The following is a 17,320-nucleotide window of genomic DNA, read 5'->3' on the forward strand; positions in this document are numbered from 1 at the left end:
GAGGGAGGGAAAGTAAAGGAACAGGATGGAATTCAGCCGAAACTGTTCCACTGCCTTCCCCGAGTACAGAGGCTCTATCTAGCATGAGTGGGATGGTTTGGGTTTGAATCCCACTTCTGCCACTTAATAGCTGTGTGACCTTGTGCAAGTTTCTTAACCTCTCTGTGCAGCCAGGTGGTGCAAGGGGAAAAGGCATTATGAGCATGCAAAGGCAGAGAAGCACTAAAAAGCAGTGTGTGTTCCAGTTCACATAGGTCTTCTCTTTGACTAGAGAATGGGGTATGTGTGTGTCTGTCTGTCTGCAAGTCTGTGTGACGTGCTCAGAGAGGGAAAGCAGGCAAAAGTCAGACCAGGAAGCCTTCACTGGGAAGGTGGCATTTGACCAAAGCCTTTGAGGAAGTGAGAGGGTGAACCAGGTAGCAGTCTGGGAGAAGACCCAGCCAGCAGGCAAAGAAACTGTCAAGTGCAAAGGCCCCGAGGCAGGAGCGGTCCTGGCCAGTTTTTGGGGGATTTTTTTGCGGTATACAGGCCTCTCACTGCTGTGGCCTCTCCCGTTGCGGAGCACAGACTCCGGACGCGCAGGCTCAGCGGCCATGGCTCAGGGGCCCAGCCGCTCCGCGGCATGTGGGATCTTCCCGGACCGGGGCACGAACCCGTGTCCCCTGCATCGGCAGGCGGACTCTCAACCACTGCGCCACCAGGGAAGCCCGGCCCTGGCCAGTTTTGAACAGCATGGAGACCCATGTGGCTGGAGCGTAAAGCATAAGTAGAGGAGGAGACATGAGAGATGAAGACACACTGGCTTTTTTAAGGCTTGTAGACCCTGGTATGGTCTTTGACTCTAAGGATTAGAGCCACTGAAGATTTGTTTTTAATTAACTCTATTAAGGTATAATTTACATAAAATAAAATTACCCATTTTATTTATTTTTTTTATTTATTTCTTTTTCTGCGTTGGGTCTTGTCTGCTGCGCACAGGCGAGCGGGGGCTACTCTTCATTGTGGCACGCGGGCTTATCATTGCGGTGGCTTCTGTTGTTGCAGAGCTCGGGCTCTAGGCGTGCGGGCTTCAGTAGTTGTGGCGTGCGGGCTTCAGTAGTTGTGGCACGCGGGCTCCAGAGCGCAGGCTCAGTAGTTGTGGTGCGCGGGCTTAGTTGTTCCACGGCATGTGGGATCTTCCCAGATCAGGGCTCAGACCCATGTCCCCTGCATTGGCAGGCGGATTCTTAACCATTGTACCACCAGGGAAGTCCCTAAAATTACCCGTTTTAAATGTACAGTTCTGGGGGCTTTGACAAATGTGTATATGCCATATCATCACCATCTCATTTAAGATACAGAACATTTTCATCAGCCCAGAAGGCTCCCCCGTACTCCTTCCCGGGCAATCCCCACCTGTACCTCTCACCCCCAGCGTTGGCAGCCCCTGTGCTCTCTCTCACTGTAGATGGGTCTTTTCCAGAGTTTCATATAAAGGGATGCACACAGTATATACTCTTCTATCACTCAGCATAATGCTTCTGAGAATCATTCATGTCGTTGTATGCATCGGTCGTTTGTTCTTTTTATTGGAGAGTTTCGCGTGAGGCATGATACTATCGCAGTGGCAGTGTTTAATGTGATGATTCCAACATTTAAGCCTCCCATTCTCTGACAGATGCCAAGAAAACTCTCCAATGTGCATTTATGTCCAAGGAGGCAGGGGTAGTGCGGAGTAAAGATGCACAGGGCCCTGAGTTTAAGCCTTGGGAATGAACAATCATCATCAGGATTCCTGGGAGCAGGTGAAGGTGTGGGAGAAATGGGAGGCAGGGGATGTCCCTTCGGGCTCCTCCAGCCTGTAGCATTGGGGGTTGGTTAATGCGGATCCCAGGGCTGGAGGATACCGACTTTCTGACTTGCGGTTACAGCCTTGATCATTACTCTCCTGCTGCTCTTGGGACGCCAGCATCCTCCCCTCATTCCATTTTGCAGTGAACAGCCTTTGGTTCTGAATTATTCAGGTAACTTCTCCCTAGTTCTACTTCCCTTATGTAAATAGCCTCCAGGCTTTGTCATGGAGATAGAGTTGAATTTGGCCTGGGGAAGGAAAAACCCACAATACTGTTTGTGGCTCCTTAGAAAACTTAAATGACTCTGCCTGTAATAAAGTATTTTAAATGGGGTCTGGTGAAATACAGTAATTGGTTTCTGTAATAGCTCTTACCATAGCAATGTGGGTGATATTCCTGGAGGTTGGTGTATGTCAGCATTTGCATTATAGTAAAAACTCAGTTTTGCAGGGTGAGAAGCTCCTTGGTTAGTTCCTTTGTCTAATACGCATTTATGGAGACCCACCGTGCTGGATCTCTTCCTTTCACCCCTCCAGATCATCGCCCCTCCCTTGTCTACCCTGTTCCATGCTTAGGAAGACTTACTTGTGAGACTACATCCATATGCTCCCTTGCCCTCTGGCTTCCAATTGGGCTCCATCAACAGAAGCATCAGCAGTAGATTGGAGGAGGGGAGGGGAGGGAGGAGAGTGTGTCTTTCTCCCTCCTTGTGGGATTTTCACAAACTGGCTGTCGTCTCCACTGACTGAAGATCTGGGTCCTGCAGGGTGGCCCTTTCTATGCTACCCTCTCCTTCGGGGATAACCATGTCCTCTCCAGGCCTGTGAGTGGAAACCAGACCCCTGTTAACAGCCTCAGGATACCGCCCCATCCCTGGTGGTGACGAGGCCATTCATTCAACTGGAATTATTCTCATATGACCGAGCCATCTGTTTTCTGCTGGAATCCTGACACACCTGCTTTGTATCGAGCATTGTGTTAGGTGCTTAGCACAGAGATGAAGAATAAAGATGATGGAGAATAACATACCAGCTGCCAGTTACCAAGGGCTTCCTATTTTCCAGAGACCGCGCTAAAGTCTTTTCTGTGTATCATCTCATTCAATCCCGGCAGCCCTTTGAGAGAGGGATTATTATCTTCATTTTACAGATGAAGTTACAGAGAATTTAAGTAATTTTCATAAGATAACACAGCCGATCCCTCTGGAGTCCCAGCTTCTCCCCTCCCCCCCCACCCACCAGTCTGCGCTGCCCTCTTTGCGGCATTATCCTAGAGACACACACCTAGATAAATGAATTATAATTTTAATAACGTGCTGTGGCATCACAGAGGAGGGGAAAGGAAAATTATGTTTATTGAGCTAATATGTGTCAGATGCTGGGCTAGGTTCTTTGCCCGTAAGGCCTCTCACGTATTCCCACAGACTCTCCGGGCCAGTGTTTTTCCTCCATTTTCAGAAAGATCAACTAACTGGTCCCAGGTCACACTGGTAGGAAGGGGTGAAGCCTGGATCTGAACCCAAGTCCGTGTGGCTTCAGAGCCGAGGAGAATAGGAAAGGCCTTCCTGGGGACATGGTATCTGAGGGCGTCCCGAAGTGTCTCGAGTGATACGGCTGGTGCAGGAGAGAGGGTTACGCGCGGGTACATTCCAGGCGGAAAAGGCAAAGGCATAGAAAAGGAGAAAGCTTGGAATGCTTCGATGTAAGCAGGGTGTCCAGGCGGGGTGGGAGTGATGGTGCCAAAGAGGATACATCAGGAGGTTTGGTCCCTGATTCAGACGCAGGTAGGAGGAGCAGAGAGACACTGGGCATCGGCCCGCTGGAGGCTGTGGGGTTGAGGAGAGAAGGGCGAAGGGCTCCTGGGGTGCAGGACAGTGAGCAGAGTGACGAGGGGCATCCGGGGCTTCGCCTGGGTGTGGCGGAGGGGCCAGCACTGAGCGGAGGCCCGTTCAAGCAGGGGACAGTGCGGAAAGTTTGGAAAGCCAGTCTTGCGTGGGCACCGGGGAGCCATGGAAGGTTCTTGAACTCTGAGCAACTCTAGGAGGAAAGATCTGATCGACCTGAAAGCTGGCTCAGGACACAGCTGGTCGAGAGGCTGGGGCAGTGCCTGGCAACGGTCGGGGATATCCGGGTTTCCCAGCCACTGAGCCGGACTGGCTGAAAGCAGACAAGGCTAATCTAAGGGCAGAGAGGTGGCCCAGCAGCGGGGGCTGGCCTCCTGTGGAGGAGCAGAGACAGGGGCAGGAGCCAGAGAAGACCCAGCGCCTAGTTAGTGACCCCAAAACAGGCTCTCACAGCTGGGAAGGGCTGTGCTGCCTGTAGTGGCTGCCTGAGCCCTTTCTCTTGACTCCTTCGCGTCCCTGAGGGGCTGGCTCGGGGTAGCTGAACCTCTGCCCGGGAGTCAGGGGCTGAACCTCTGCCGGAGAGCTGGGCTGGTCCTCTACTTAGGGCTGGACCTTTGCGGGGAATCTGGATCTCTGCTGGGGGTGGGTGTGTGGACATCTGCTGGGATGACGGGCCTCTGCTGGGAGGGCTGGACCTCTCTCCTGGGCAGCTAGACCTCTGCTGAAGGTGGAGAAATAGGCCTCTGTTCCAGGCCTGAAGGATCGCCCCCTCCTCTCAGCAACTCAGCAGTGGGAAGAGCCCCTGGGGGAACCAGCTCCAGCAGCCCAGGCTGCAGGCTACTGGTGGGCGGCCGGGCCAGCAAGGCCTTCCCTTCTGCCAGGCCTGGGAGGAGGCCCCAGCACGCATGGGCAGTGGGGAGACTCCCGGGTACCCGGTCTCAGGCAGCTGTGGTCCCTGACCCCGTCTTCCTGTCCGCACAGGTTCACCGGAGCCAGCCTCCCGGCCCCCGTCATCAGCAGCAAAAACTGGCTACGGCTGCACTTCACGTCGGACGGCAACCACCGGCAGCGCGGCTTCAGCGCCCAGTACCAAGGTAGGCGGGGCCGGGCTGCCCTGCTTCCTCGGGGGGCGGGGGGCGGCAAAGATGATGCCTGGGGCCATCTTGTCCCCGGACTGGGGCCGGTGTGTCTTCAGGGTACACTTGCCTCTGCTGTCCTGCTCTCATTTGCAGACTCAGAGGTCTGCATATCTGCGTGTCTACGTCTGCCATTGCGGTCTGTTGTCCAAGGGAGGACACTTCTCAAATTGTGCAGAATGGTGTACCCTGAGCTGCCCGTCTTCAGGCCAGGCAAACCATACTAGTTTATGCCAAGGGCCTCCTGAGAGCCGGGCACTCTGCTAGGCACTTGGTCAGCGTCCTCTCACTTAATCTTCATCATTACCCTGTGAAGTAAATACCATCACCATCCCCATTGGATGGACGAGAGAGCTGAGGCCCAGAGAAATGAAGGCAGTTTCCCAAGACCATCTGAACTCCTGCCTTTTGAATCCAGAGCCCACCCACTTAACCGGCAGAGTTTAGCCTACCCTGGTATAAAGTGGGAGAGCTGCCCGCATTTCAGCTCTTGTTCATTTCACGTAGAACACAGACGTTTGACAAACGATAGGCAAAACAGCTCTAGGGAGCTCTCTAGCTTAGGTGCTCAGATCTGTGAAGAGCTGTCTGGTGGCAAGAGATCAGACCGAGAATGGCAGGTGGAAACCGCAGGTAAGCAGATTTCTGCTCCAATCGTGAAGAATTTCCTAACCCCGAGAGCCGCCCATAAAAATGAGTGGGTTGACCCCGAGGCAGGGAGCTCTCCACGCCTAGAGGAGATCCCCAAATCCAATGGTTGGGTGGGAGTAGATGACAGCATTCCTTTTCAACCTTGAGTTTGTTCAAAGTACACAAAATTTATCCACAGAGATAAACAAGGGTTGGCTTCAGAGTTGCTCATTAAGCCATTACTATCACCAATTACAAACTGAGGTTGGTTCTAGTTGATTCAGTGTGAACTTGTATTGCACACCCATTAAGCAGAAGGCCCTATATAAGACCCTGGGGAATAGAGTGGGCTGTGTTGTGAGTGAGAGAGTGTGGTATATTGGTGTGCGTAGGACAGAGGCCTGATGGAAGAGTGAGCTGTGATCACCACCTCACCGCCGAGGGTCAGGAGGGAGCAGTGACTCCGGTGGAGGAGATCCTGGCAGCTCGTCCCTCCAAGCCTCACCTCGGAGGCTCTGAGCACACTGCCCACCCGGGAGGTGGCACCGGCAGAGCGGGGCCCCCCAGGGCCAGGCTTTCAGGCTGGACACTGGGATAAAAGCAGCACTGAGAGTAGAGGCATTACCTGTAAAATCTGAGTGTTTTATGAATAACCTCGTTTCCTTAGCCTTGGGTAGCAGGAGTCCCTTGAAATATGTTTAAAAATAAACAGGAAACTAACCTGGCCTGACGAGCTTGGCTCCGAGAACTTTCCTGGATACATTGCTTCCGCCGCTGAGGTTGGGGCTTTGTGGGAGTGAAGCACCTCTCTGGATCTCTCTGTTGTGTTTTCCAAACTAGGAAAGAAGAGATGAATGTTATTGTTTCATCTGATTAAGTAGGTGCCAGGTGTTTCTAATATTTCACGTTTCTGAGGGCCCATTTGTCACGGTCATACATTAGGGTTTTCTGCCAATGAGGACCCAGGCCAGGCAGCCGCTAGGTCAGGAGCACACATCCATTCCACACCTACTGTGCACCAGGCCCTGTACTAGGCAGTGTATGCGCTTTGCCCCATTCCATCCTCCCCACAGTGCAGTGGCGAATATGTTTTTAATTTCCGTATTTCAGTGGAGGAAGCTGAGGTTCAGAGAGGTTGTGTAACTTGCCCAACACGCACATATCACACAGCCTATACGTGGTGAAGCTCGAATTCATTCGCAGCCCTGTGTGAGTTTTCTGCAAAATCACAGGGCCTTCTCATGGTGCTTTGGGTGCCTCGCTTTTCCTATTTGACTGGTATCTTTAAAACTTTGTTTTGTTAATCTCACCCCACCATAAAAAAATACATTTTCCATCGCAACCCAGGACACACATATATATCTGCAGAACTAAAAGGAAAATGTCACCAAGTGGTATTTACCCTTAGTAAGGGTGAGGCACCCTGAAAATTTCTTTTCCAATTTTTAATGTTAGTTGCAACCTCGAAATCAATTTCAAAGTCTGTAGCAGGGAACAACCCACAATCTGAAAAGCGGTTTTAGTTATGAACTTCTCCAAAGCAGGCCCTTTCTTATTCTCTCTCTGACTCCGCCCAAGACAGCCCAGAACAGGATTTGCACACTGGTGTGTGCCAGCGTTTCTCTCTGGGTTTCAAGAACTTGGCATTTATTACTTCATTCAGACCTAACAGCAACTGTGTAAAGCAGGTACTACTACTAGCCCCATTTTGCAGATGAGGAGCGAGAGTTGCAGAGAGGGTAGGTATCTGGCGTGAGGTCTCCTCGATAGAATGTCGGAGTCTGAGTGTGAACCCCAGCCGTGTTCAGCTGGGTCTGGCATCCTAATATACTGCGCTGTAAACTGATTGTGTTCCTACATGATTCTCCCCTGTGAACTTTCTCTCGTGTTTTCCAGACTGAGGGTATATAGTGCAAGGGTCTACAATAATCGTTTGGAAACTCAATTGGTAGCTGTATAATGCAGGTTTCTCAGCTTCAGCACAATTGACATCGTGGCCTGGATGATCCTCTGTTGTGGGAACCTGCCCCACGCACTGCAGGATGTTTAGGGGCATCCCTGGCCTCTACCCACTAGATGCTAGATGCCAGCAACACACACACACACACACACACACACACACACACACACACACACGACAACCAAAAAGTCTCTAGACTTTGCCAAATGTCCCCTGAGTGCAAAATCACCCCCGAATGAGAACCATTGCTCTAAAGGAGGGAAAACTTTGGAACCACAAAAGACCATTCTAAGTTTTGCTACTTGCAAGTTCAGTCCCAAAGAGTAGCAGAGAGAGCTTTCAGTCAGGGGTCTAGTAGGAGACAGGAGCATACTTATTGCATGGCTTTAACTGAAGAAGGTTTAGTGAAGGGTCCAATTACAGAGGTAAAGGTGAGATTAAAGGAAACCCCAGAGGGTTTCTTTTTAATGAGATTACCCAGAGAATGAACGACAGAGAGACCGTTACCACAGTAGAGAAAGGGCCAGGGGACAGAGGAGCAAGAGCCGGAGCCGTTGAAGGGGGTCCGCCCGGCACAGCTGAGGAGCCTGACCGCTGCCAACCTACAGTGCAGGAGGGGGCCCAGGAATCTGTCACCAGTGCAGGAAGAGGGACCTGGAAATATCACCAGTGCAGAAGGAGGGGGCCTGGGAGTCAGTAACCAGTGCAAGAGGAGGGGGCCTGGGAATCAGTAACCAGTACAGGAGAAGGGGGCCCGGGAATCTGTCACCAGTGCAAGAGGAGGGGGCCTGGGAATCAGTAACCAGTGCAGGAGTGGGGCCCAGGAGTCAGTAACCAGTTCAGGAGAAGGGGGCCCAGGAATCTGTCACCAGCGCAAGAGGAGGGGGCCTGGGAATCAGTAACCAGTGCAGAAGAAGGGGCCTGGGAATCAGTAACCAGTGCAAGAGGAGGGGGCCTGGGAGTCAGTAACCCATGCAGGAGGAGGGGGCCCAGGAATCTGTCACCAGCGCAAGAGGAGGGGGCCTGGGAATCAGTAACCAGTGCAGGAGGAGGGGGCCCCAGGAAGCTGTAACCAGATCTTGCCCTTCTCCCTCCCTCACATCTGCTGTGCCTCCCATCTGCCAACCCATTAGGAAACCAGCAACAAGAGAACAGTCTGCTCTATGCCCTGGGAAACTGACCAGTTTGACCAGTGGGCCCCCTTGTTCCGTAGCTGTCCACAGGGGTCTGGCTCTGGGGGCACAGAGCAGGGGGGAGAAGTTTAAAGAATGGACCTGGGGAGTCATCAGCATGGGATCAGCTTCACCCGCACTCAGCTTTATGGCATTAGAGTCTCAAGGGACGCAGGGCACTTCAGAGCCAACAATTACCAGCTCCTGATTATATCGATGGATGTTTTGTCCCGGAGAAACAAAAAATAAAATTAAAATAAATAAAATAAAATAAATCTAACTAACCTACAACACAACACATTCCATTCCTGTCTCAATCCAATCTGAATTTAGGGCTGTTCATAGCCAGACACAATTTTAACCAATACCACATGGTATCAGGGGATCTGAGTTCTAGGCTTGCTTTGCCTGGAGCTGGCTGTCGCAAGGTGGGCAATTGTATTTCATTTAACAAGCGTGTCCCATGTGACACTACCACGTGACAGCACAGAAAGATGAACACAGCGAGGCCAGTCTCTGCTCTCAAGGAGAGCACGTTCAAGAGAGGAACAGACATGAATCTACAACTTCTCTGCCACGTGAGAAGAGCTACAGTTGAGGCCTGATGAAGGGTTCTAGGATGGAGATAAAGAAGCGCTTCGTTTTGCTGGACACACTTAAGGAGAGCCAGAAAAGGGCAGTGACTTCAGTGTGAGTCTCAGAAAGAGGCCAGACAGACAATGGAAAGAAGCATTCCACGTAGAGCTGAAGCAAGGGAGCTTGAAAGTGCTAAGTCTAAGGAACCACAAATATGTGTGTGTGTCTGCAGCACAGGTCAGCAAACTATAGCCTGCAGGCCAGACCTAGCGCTCTGTCTGTTTTCATATGGTTCTTGAGCTAAAAATGGGTTTTACATGTTTAAATAGTTGGAGGAAAAAAATCAGAAGAAGAAGAATATTTCATAGCACATAAAAATTACATGAAATTCAAATTTCAGTGTCCATAAGTGAAGATTTCTCGGAACTCAGTTACACTCATTCATAGACGGATTGTCTACAACTGCTTCAGTGCTACCAGAGTTGGATAGTTTGCAACTGAGACGATGGGCCACAGCCTAGTGTATTTACTCACAGACCTTTTACAGAAAACATTTGCCGACCTAGAGTGACGTCTGCAGTCCAAAGCAGTGAGGGGGCTTCCCTGGTGGCGCAGTGGTTGAGAATCCGCCTGCCGATGCAGGGGACACGGGTTCGTGCCCCGGTCTGGGAGGATCCCACATGCCGCGGAGCGGCTGGGCCCATGAGCCATGGCCGCTGAGCCTGCGCGTCCGGAGCCTGTGCTCCGCAACGGAGAGGCCACAACAGTGAGAGGCCAGCGTACAGCAAAAACAAACAAACAAACAACAACAAAAAACAAAGCAGTGAGGGGTAGCGGGTCATGAGGCCATAAAGAGAGGTGGGGGTCTCGTCGTAAAAAGCTGCAGGAAAGCTGGGCTTGGTTCCGTGGTGATGAGAGGTGATCAGAAGTTTTAACAAGAGGGAAGGTGTGATCATGTTTTCATTCTAGAAAAATCTTTGCTGTAGAATGAAACTAGTGGGGAATGAGAGGATGATGAGGATCCAGAGTTTAGGCAGAGGCAGTGGAGAGGGAGAGGGGGAGACAGACCAGAAGGAACCTCTCCATGGCAAACCACCCTGGACTCAGGACCCGTCAGATTTGGGAGTGAGGGGGGATGGGGAAAGCAGAAGAATGCGTCAGGGGTGAATCTTAGGTTTCTAGCTTGAGTAAGTGAGTAAAAAAAAAAAAAAAAAAGTACTATTCACCAAGGTAGCCTCTGGCACAGGGAGGTGGGGGATGGATTTGGCTTGAGACACACTGATTCTGGGATATCAGGGGTTGAGAGGCTATCGAATAAGTACTTGGCTATTCTGTCCATCTGTAGCTCAGAGAAGAAAGGTCTAGTCTAGAGATAAAGGCAAAGTAGAGGCTGAGGCCGCCAGTCCCCTCTTAGGGCACGAGTCCTCCCCATGTGTGTGATATGGGCCCAAGACAGTGGGCTTTTAAAGTGGGTTCCTTGGAGGCCAAGGGGTTCTCCCAGCAGCTGTTTTGCTAGGGGCTGAGCAGGTGGGATTTCCACCCCAGCTTCAACCAGAGAATTCTCTCTTTGACCTATTTGTAGCAGGCATTTACCTAAGCAGATTAAAAGAGGTTCCTGTACCTGGCAACCCCAGGACTTGAGGTTCTATAAGGTTCCTTCCAGTTTGGGAAGGCCACTGAGGTTATATAATCGATCCCTCCGTCTCCAGGAGAGGAATATTTCCAGTCCTTCTCAGAGTGTTAATTGCTTTCTTGGTTGTTCTGTTTTTATTTTTTTAAGCCTAAAGGGATGACAGTGAGAAGAGCCTTTTTTTAAACGCCCACAGTGGCCAATGATCACAAAGCGTGAGGGGCTTCCCCGGCAGGGAGGATAGCACCCCTCACTATTGCTTTCCTCGTCTGTAGAGGGAATAATATTAACCCCACGGGGCTACTGGAAATTAAAGGAGCTCCTGGTAAAATATTGGACACGTGGCAGTCACTCAAGAAATGGAAACTTGAAGCTTCCTACCCCATCAGTCACCTTGACCCCCTGTTTGTTATATGGGAAACCCTTGTGCAGTGAGAGCGAGCTGCCTGCTCTGGCTCCTTCTCACACGTGTTCCCTTTGCTGCCACTCTGACCTCATGATCATCCTCTAGTGTCCGTCCCTCCCTTCAGCCAGATCCCAGCCTGGCCCCACTGTCCCTTCTCACTGCCTCTCTTGTCAAGTCAACCCTGGTGACCAGGAGACTGGAAGATATTCTGCTTTCTAGAAGCCCTGTGCTGAGTCTCAGTTGTCTGCCAAATAAACTTTTCCATTTGAGAACAATTTGCACTTACTGAGATGCTTGAGGCTTTCTACGGTAACAAGCTGAAGCTTCTGTTTTTCACATGAACATGTTGCGTTCTTACTTGTGACTGATCCACAGTCCTGGGCCGGAGCAAAAATGCCTCAGGCGTCCCGTGGCTCAAGCTCTGACTCATCTGTCCTATTCTTGGCAGCCCTCTGAGCTGCCAGACCCTTACCAGCCTCATCTGGTCCTCTGGGGGCCTCAGCACAAGTCTCAGGAGCCCAGAGCCAGCTACCTACAGAGCCAAGCTCCTGAATTCAATCAAGAGGGAGCCTGGACTTCCCTGGCGGTCCAGTGGTTAAGACTTCGCCTTCCAATGCAGGGGGTGTGGGTTCGATCCCTGGTCGAGGAGCTAAGATCCCACATGCCTCACGGCCAAAAAACCAACACGTAAAACAGAAGCAATATTGTAACAAATTCAATAAAAACTTAAAAAAAAATGGTACACATCAAAAAAAAAATCTTAAAAAAAAAAAAAGAGTGGGCCTGAACTGCAAAGTGAGCGTGAACACATATGTGATGCCCCTCACCTCACCAGGCTTCCAGTGTAACCCCTTCCTTTTGCCAGAAATTAATTCAAAGCACATATTCTGTAACAGTGGGTCATTCATCCACTCAGTCATCAAACCCTTATTGGGAACCTTCTATGTGCCTGGCTCTGTGTCAGTCCCGGGATGCAGACCTAGGAGCTCATGAGGCAAATGGCTAGAAGCAGACCTGCTGTTCCTGTGTAATGAGGGCTTCAGCAGAGGTCTGGATGAAGCCTGGAGAGGGCACTGGCTACTCCCTGAGACGTAGACAGAGAGGCAGAGAAGAAGTAACCTCTGAGTGAGGCCTTCCAACAAGAGGTAGCCGAGCAGAAAAGAGGAGAAAGGATGTTCCATGGAGAGAGGAAAGTGTTGCAAAGGCAACTGAAACCAATAACTGATGGCCATAGTGATTCCCTTAAACATCCTTCTTCCGGTCGTCTCCTCCAGCTGACTTCTGGGAAGTTGTTCGTGAAGACCGCTGCACAGCCCATTATTAATAGCAAAGCATGTCTCTATTCTTTCTCAAATTCTTTTCCCATTTAGGTTATTCCAGAGTGTTGAGCAGAGTTCCCTGTGCTGTACAGTAGGGTTAGGGTTAGGGTTATAACGGAATCAGTGTGCAGTATACCTGAAACTAACACAACATTGTTAATCAACTATATTCCACTATAAAATAAATTTTTAAAAAAATAGCTCCTAGGAATTAGAACATGGGCCACTCCCTACACTGCCCCCCATCTACCATGCCAGGGTCCTCCTCTCCTTTAGCAATTCCAGCGGCACAGAGAGTTTTGCTGTGGTTAACCGAAAAACTGCACCAGCATCTCCCAGCAGAGCACTACTTACCATCTGAGTTGGGTTGACGATTCCTTTTGCCACCATATTTTAAAAATTGCCCAGCATGGTGCATAACCAGCTTCAGAGGAAGTTTGCAAAAATTTCTCAACTATCCGTTATCCTTCAACACCTGCATTCTTAGCAACGGTCATTGCCAGCGTTTTGAGTGTTCTTTTAATGATTTCTGTACCAATTTTTTGCTCTTCATTTAGCTGGATCAGTGAATCCAAGCCTGGAACACACTGAAGCAAAGCATCCAGGTGACTCTTTTGTCAACAGCAGCTCTTGTGGCATTCAGAGCATCTGGGACTACTTTTTTTTTCATCGTCTTCCACGTCACCTGTCCTAGCAATCTTCAGCAGAGTTACTCCATCTGAAGTTTTGCCAGATGTTCATTTAGTTTTTCTTTTTCATGGTCACTAACAGTAACATTCTAACTGCTCAGTGATTTCTTAACTATGTTTCTCAATTTCAATATTGTCACCTTTTCCTTGCAAGAATGTGGCATCACCTTTGGTCACAATAACCTCTCCAGTTTTTCCTAGGTCATGAAGCAAAACCCCTTAAAGATTGAGGGTCCAACTCACTTTTCCAAATACCACACCATCAGTAGCATCAACCTTGTTGGGTTCATTCTGTGACACCAAAACCTGGAGCTCGGGCTCTTATAACCCAAAAGCCAATTTTCATCCTACTCCAAACGAGTGTACCGAGGGCATTTTCAACAATTATAACCAAAGACTTTCACTGGGCATTGGCAATTTCAAGAGTGGATACCAGAAACTATCAGTATCCTGGAATCCCCGTTTCTGCACTTTTGATGTATTATTCAAGCAGAGAGATATGTAATCTTAGTCAACTTTTGTGCCTTCAGTTCCTGATTCATCATACAGTGTTTTCCTGTCCTCTATTGTAAGCACACCATTTGAATCTTTGTGGTTACATCAGAAATGATGTCGCTGATTTCTGTCTCCATTTTTAGACATTGTGGCGAACTGAGCAGTCTCTTCGGGGTTTAGCACAGGTTTGGGCTGCTTCCTTAGTTCAGCAGTTATAGCGTCAACACGCAGCCTCGCACCATTCCTGGTTTCCGCCGGATTAGCACCTTTGCTAATCTTCTTGAAGCCTTCCATGGCAATCAAGAGTGCCAGTGCAGTAGCAGTGGTGGTGCCACTCCAGCCTCTTCATTTGTGTTGGCAGCATCCCAATCTAGTCTGGTGTGATAGTTTTATATTTATCCTTTAAGTCAGTTGACCTGGCAACAGATACCTCATCTTTTGTTACTCTGAGGCATCTTCAGCTCTGTTCTGTAATCACTGTTCTTCCCACTGTTCTTCTCCGTAGTAAGAGCTTCCCCATCTGCTAGAAGGTCTACAGCTTGAAGCATTGGGTCTTAGGCATCTGCACCGAATTTTATATCTTTGGCATGAATCTCAGTGAGATGAGGATCCAGTGCGCCAGAACCTGGCTTTGTCCAGCAAAAGGCAGTGAGTAATAAAAGCCTTTCTGCAGGGCTGGTGACCAAGGCAGCGAGGCAGGTCCTCAATGACAAGGGAAGGGCAGAGTGCAGGATGCAAACCCAAGTTTGCGAAGTGGCAATCAGATTGCCATTTTTAAAAGATGACTGTCTGCAACATTTTTTAAGGTGGGCCAGAGACAGTGAATCGGTGAACCAAAACCAAGCAAAAAACAGGATGAGTTTAGGGCAGGAACGGCTTAGAACACTGAAAGAAGGATACACACTGGAGAAATTTTCTGAGGCTGAATGAACTGGATTTGGTGTGGATGTGGATGTGGGAGGACATGAAGGGATGGTCCAGCCAGCAGGACAGCCAGGTGATGGGGAAAGGCGAGTGATCAGGCTGAGAGCAGGGGCTCACTGTTGTGGAGGGAAGTCTGAATCCACTGGGATGAGAAGAAGCCATAGGTTCCATGCACTTCTTGGTCCCCAGAGCCATGGAGGCAGGTTAGGCCTCCCTCTCCTGTCTCCTCCACTAACAGGTCCTTGTCTCCCACTAGCTCGGCCCAATAACTGGTGCTGCAGACCAGAGAGGCATTTGTATCGCCAGATTCTTCCAGCTAAATGTGTACCGTGTGTTCCGCTAACCTTTACAACAGTGGGGAAATGTCTTGTAATTAACCAGAATATAAAGGATGAACGGAGCAGCCTGGCAGTCTCTGTTAGCCATTATCATTCGGAGGAGATGAGTGTACCTACTTAGATTTCCGTCAACCAGATAAAGCCAGCACTTTTCTCTTGGGAGTCCTGACTTTGTTCACATACAGTACAAACACATGTATAAGTGTGAATTATATTTGTAGGTAAAGGTTTGTAGCCATACGTACACAGGGACGTAAATGTGTTCTTGTGGGTGCACTGGTTGTAGACACGGATGTGCACGCGTGCATGGATGTGTGGCATGCATATGTGCACCGGGGGTGTGCATTCAAGTGTAGCCGGGACCGAGGAGCCAGCCCCAGGCTCCACTTTTTCTGCACGGCGCCAGTAGTTACAGAATCCTTTTTAGAGACCAGCGCTTCAGTGTAATACCATAGGTGCTACGCTAGTGGGCGCTCCGTGAATGAATGTTCAAACAAGAACAAATACACCTCAGAAATTCTCCAGGTCCTTGCTGTTTTGCCCTTGCTCTCTGCTTAGTTCTGTTAGCGTGCGCTGTGGAGACCTAGAGAGAAGTGCCCTTGTCCTCTGACCCTTCACACCAGGTCTGCCCTGGTCTGTCCAGCTAGTTCTTCTTCGAGCTTATTTCAAGGCTGATTTCCCATGGTGCTCCATCTTCCATGGTCACCCACCACACACTTGGTCAGACGAGGACGAATTAGCTGTGTGTAATTCCGTGTGCGAGCGCTCCCCTGGGATTGCCAAACTACTGCGACGCCGGTATGTGGAGGTGGTTTCTGGACACTAAGATCCCTGGCGATGTGGATATTGCCAGGTGGGTACCCCCCTAGCCAGGTCGCTTTCTGACCCATTCATCAGTTCTGGGGATGGCATAGGCCACCTGGGCCTGGACATATGTTTTTTGAGAGGTTGTGTTATTGGTGTGAGGAACCCCTGCCCACAGAGCTGTGGCCCCCGCGTTTCCCAAGCTAATGTGGGGACCCACCAACAGCGTGGGTGACACAGCCTCTCAGACCTGGCTCAGAGGGGTAAACGGTCCCAAAGTTTGCATCTAAGTTAAGGAGCCCCCTCTAGCTTTTCAGGTTCCTTCTTAACCAGTTCTTCTCATCACCTTAACAAACTCCATCCTGTGGTGAGTAGCAGGGTGCAAAAGAGGAAGAACGGAATTAGCTCCTGCTGGGAGGCAGCATGACGTCATCCAGTGACTATTAAGCACTGATGAGTCAGGTTAGACAGTCCTTCGTGGAGAGGACCGAGTAGACAGGATTGGAAGGATTGCCTCTGGGGCCTGGAGATGGGGGAGGGGCAGGAGCCTCTTTCTCAGTGCAACCTTGAGAAGAGAGGAAGAGGGCTTCCTCTTAACCACCCCCTCATACCCACCTGCATCTCCCGGTCCCCCTTCAGCAGCTACAACGAAAACCCAAGCAGTGTTTGCCCCTGGGAATGGCATCCACGGGGCACTGACCTCCTTCCTCACCCCCTCCCCCAGTGAACACGAGAACCTGAACAAGGGGCTTGGGAAGACTCTGACTCACCTCCTTCTCCGGATGCCCTGAGCCATCTTCCCAGACCTGCCCTCAGATGGGCTGCACTGGGTCCTAGAGGCCCGTCTCCTGATCCCTGCCCATTGGTGGGGCACCCGGGAGAAGAGCTGGAATTGTTCTCACGGTGCTGGGACCATTCCTGTTCTCTTAGGGATGTTGAATCAGAGGCGCTTTTTCCCCCGCCTCACCGTTATTAGCTAGGCTTGAATAATGCATGTTTCCCTATGAATACCCTCTGTTTGATAATGGGCCCACGTTAGTGTTCATTGGAAATTTTCCTGCTGGATACACATGGAGAGTAATGCACGTTTATAAAAGGGATTTGGATGCACAAGGGAAGTGGTGACTCCGTGGAAGTAACTGAATTTTGTCAGGCATTCAGCTTCGACAGCAGCTTGCTGGGGGACCAACCTTCGGGGAGCTTTTTTTTTTTGCGGTACGCGGGCCTCTCACTGTTGTGGCCTCTCCCGTTGCGGAGCACAGGCTCCGGACGCGCAGGCTCAGCGGCCATGGCTCACGGGCCCAGCCGCTCCGCGGCATGTGGGATCTTCCCAGATCGGGACACGAACCCGCGTCCCCTGCATCGGCAGGCGGATTCTCAACCACTGTGCCACCAGGGAAGCCCTGGGGAGCTTTTTGATATAGGCAGAGCAGGGATGGACAGGGGATGGGGGAATACTCGGACTTGGTTCCCTTTGCACATCTGATCACTGTGGGCTTTAGTTCTGGGGTTGACATGTTATCTCAAGTGCAGAGTGAATATCTTGAGTCTCCAGGGGCTGAGCTG

At 50.5% G+C, this 17,320-nt stretch overlaps 1 protein-coding gene across 1 annotated transcript in view; it reads left to right on the top strand.

Annotated features, from left to right (window-relative positions):
* The window catches only part of CSMD2 (CUB and Sushi multiple domains 2), a gene marked incomplete at both ends in the record, with an annotated part of 666,759 nt that overhangs the window by 316,177 nt on the left and 333,262 nt on the right, over positions 1–17,320 (top strand). The window contains 1 exon segment of the mRNA XM_082658204.1: positions 4,657–4,769. Within this exon segment, the coding sequence (XP_082514330.1) occupies positions 4,657–4,769 (113 nt within the window).

The sequence above is a fragment of the Grampus griseus genome, assembly GCF_964374135.1.
Source record: "Grampus griseus genome assembly, chromosome: 1".
Lineage (NCBI taxonomy): Eukaryota > Metazoa > Chordata > Mammalia > Artiodactyla > Delphinidae > Grampus > Grampus griseus.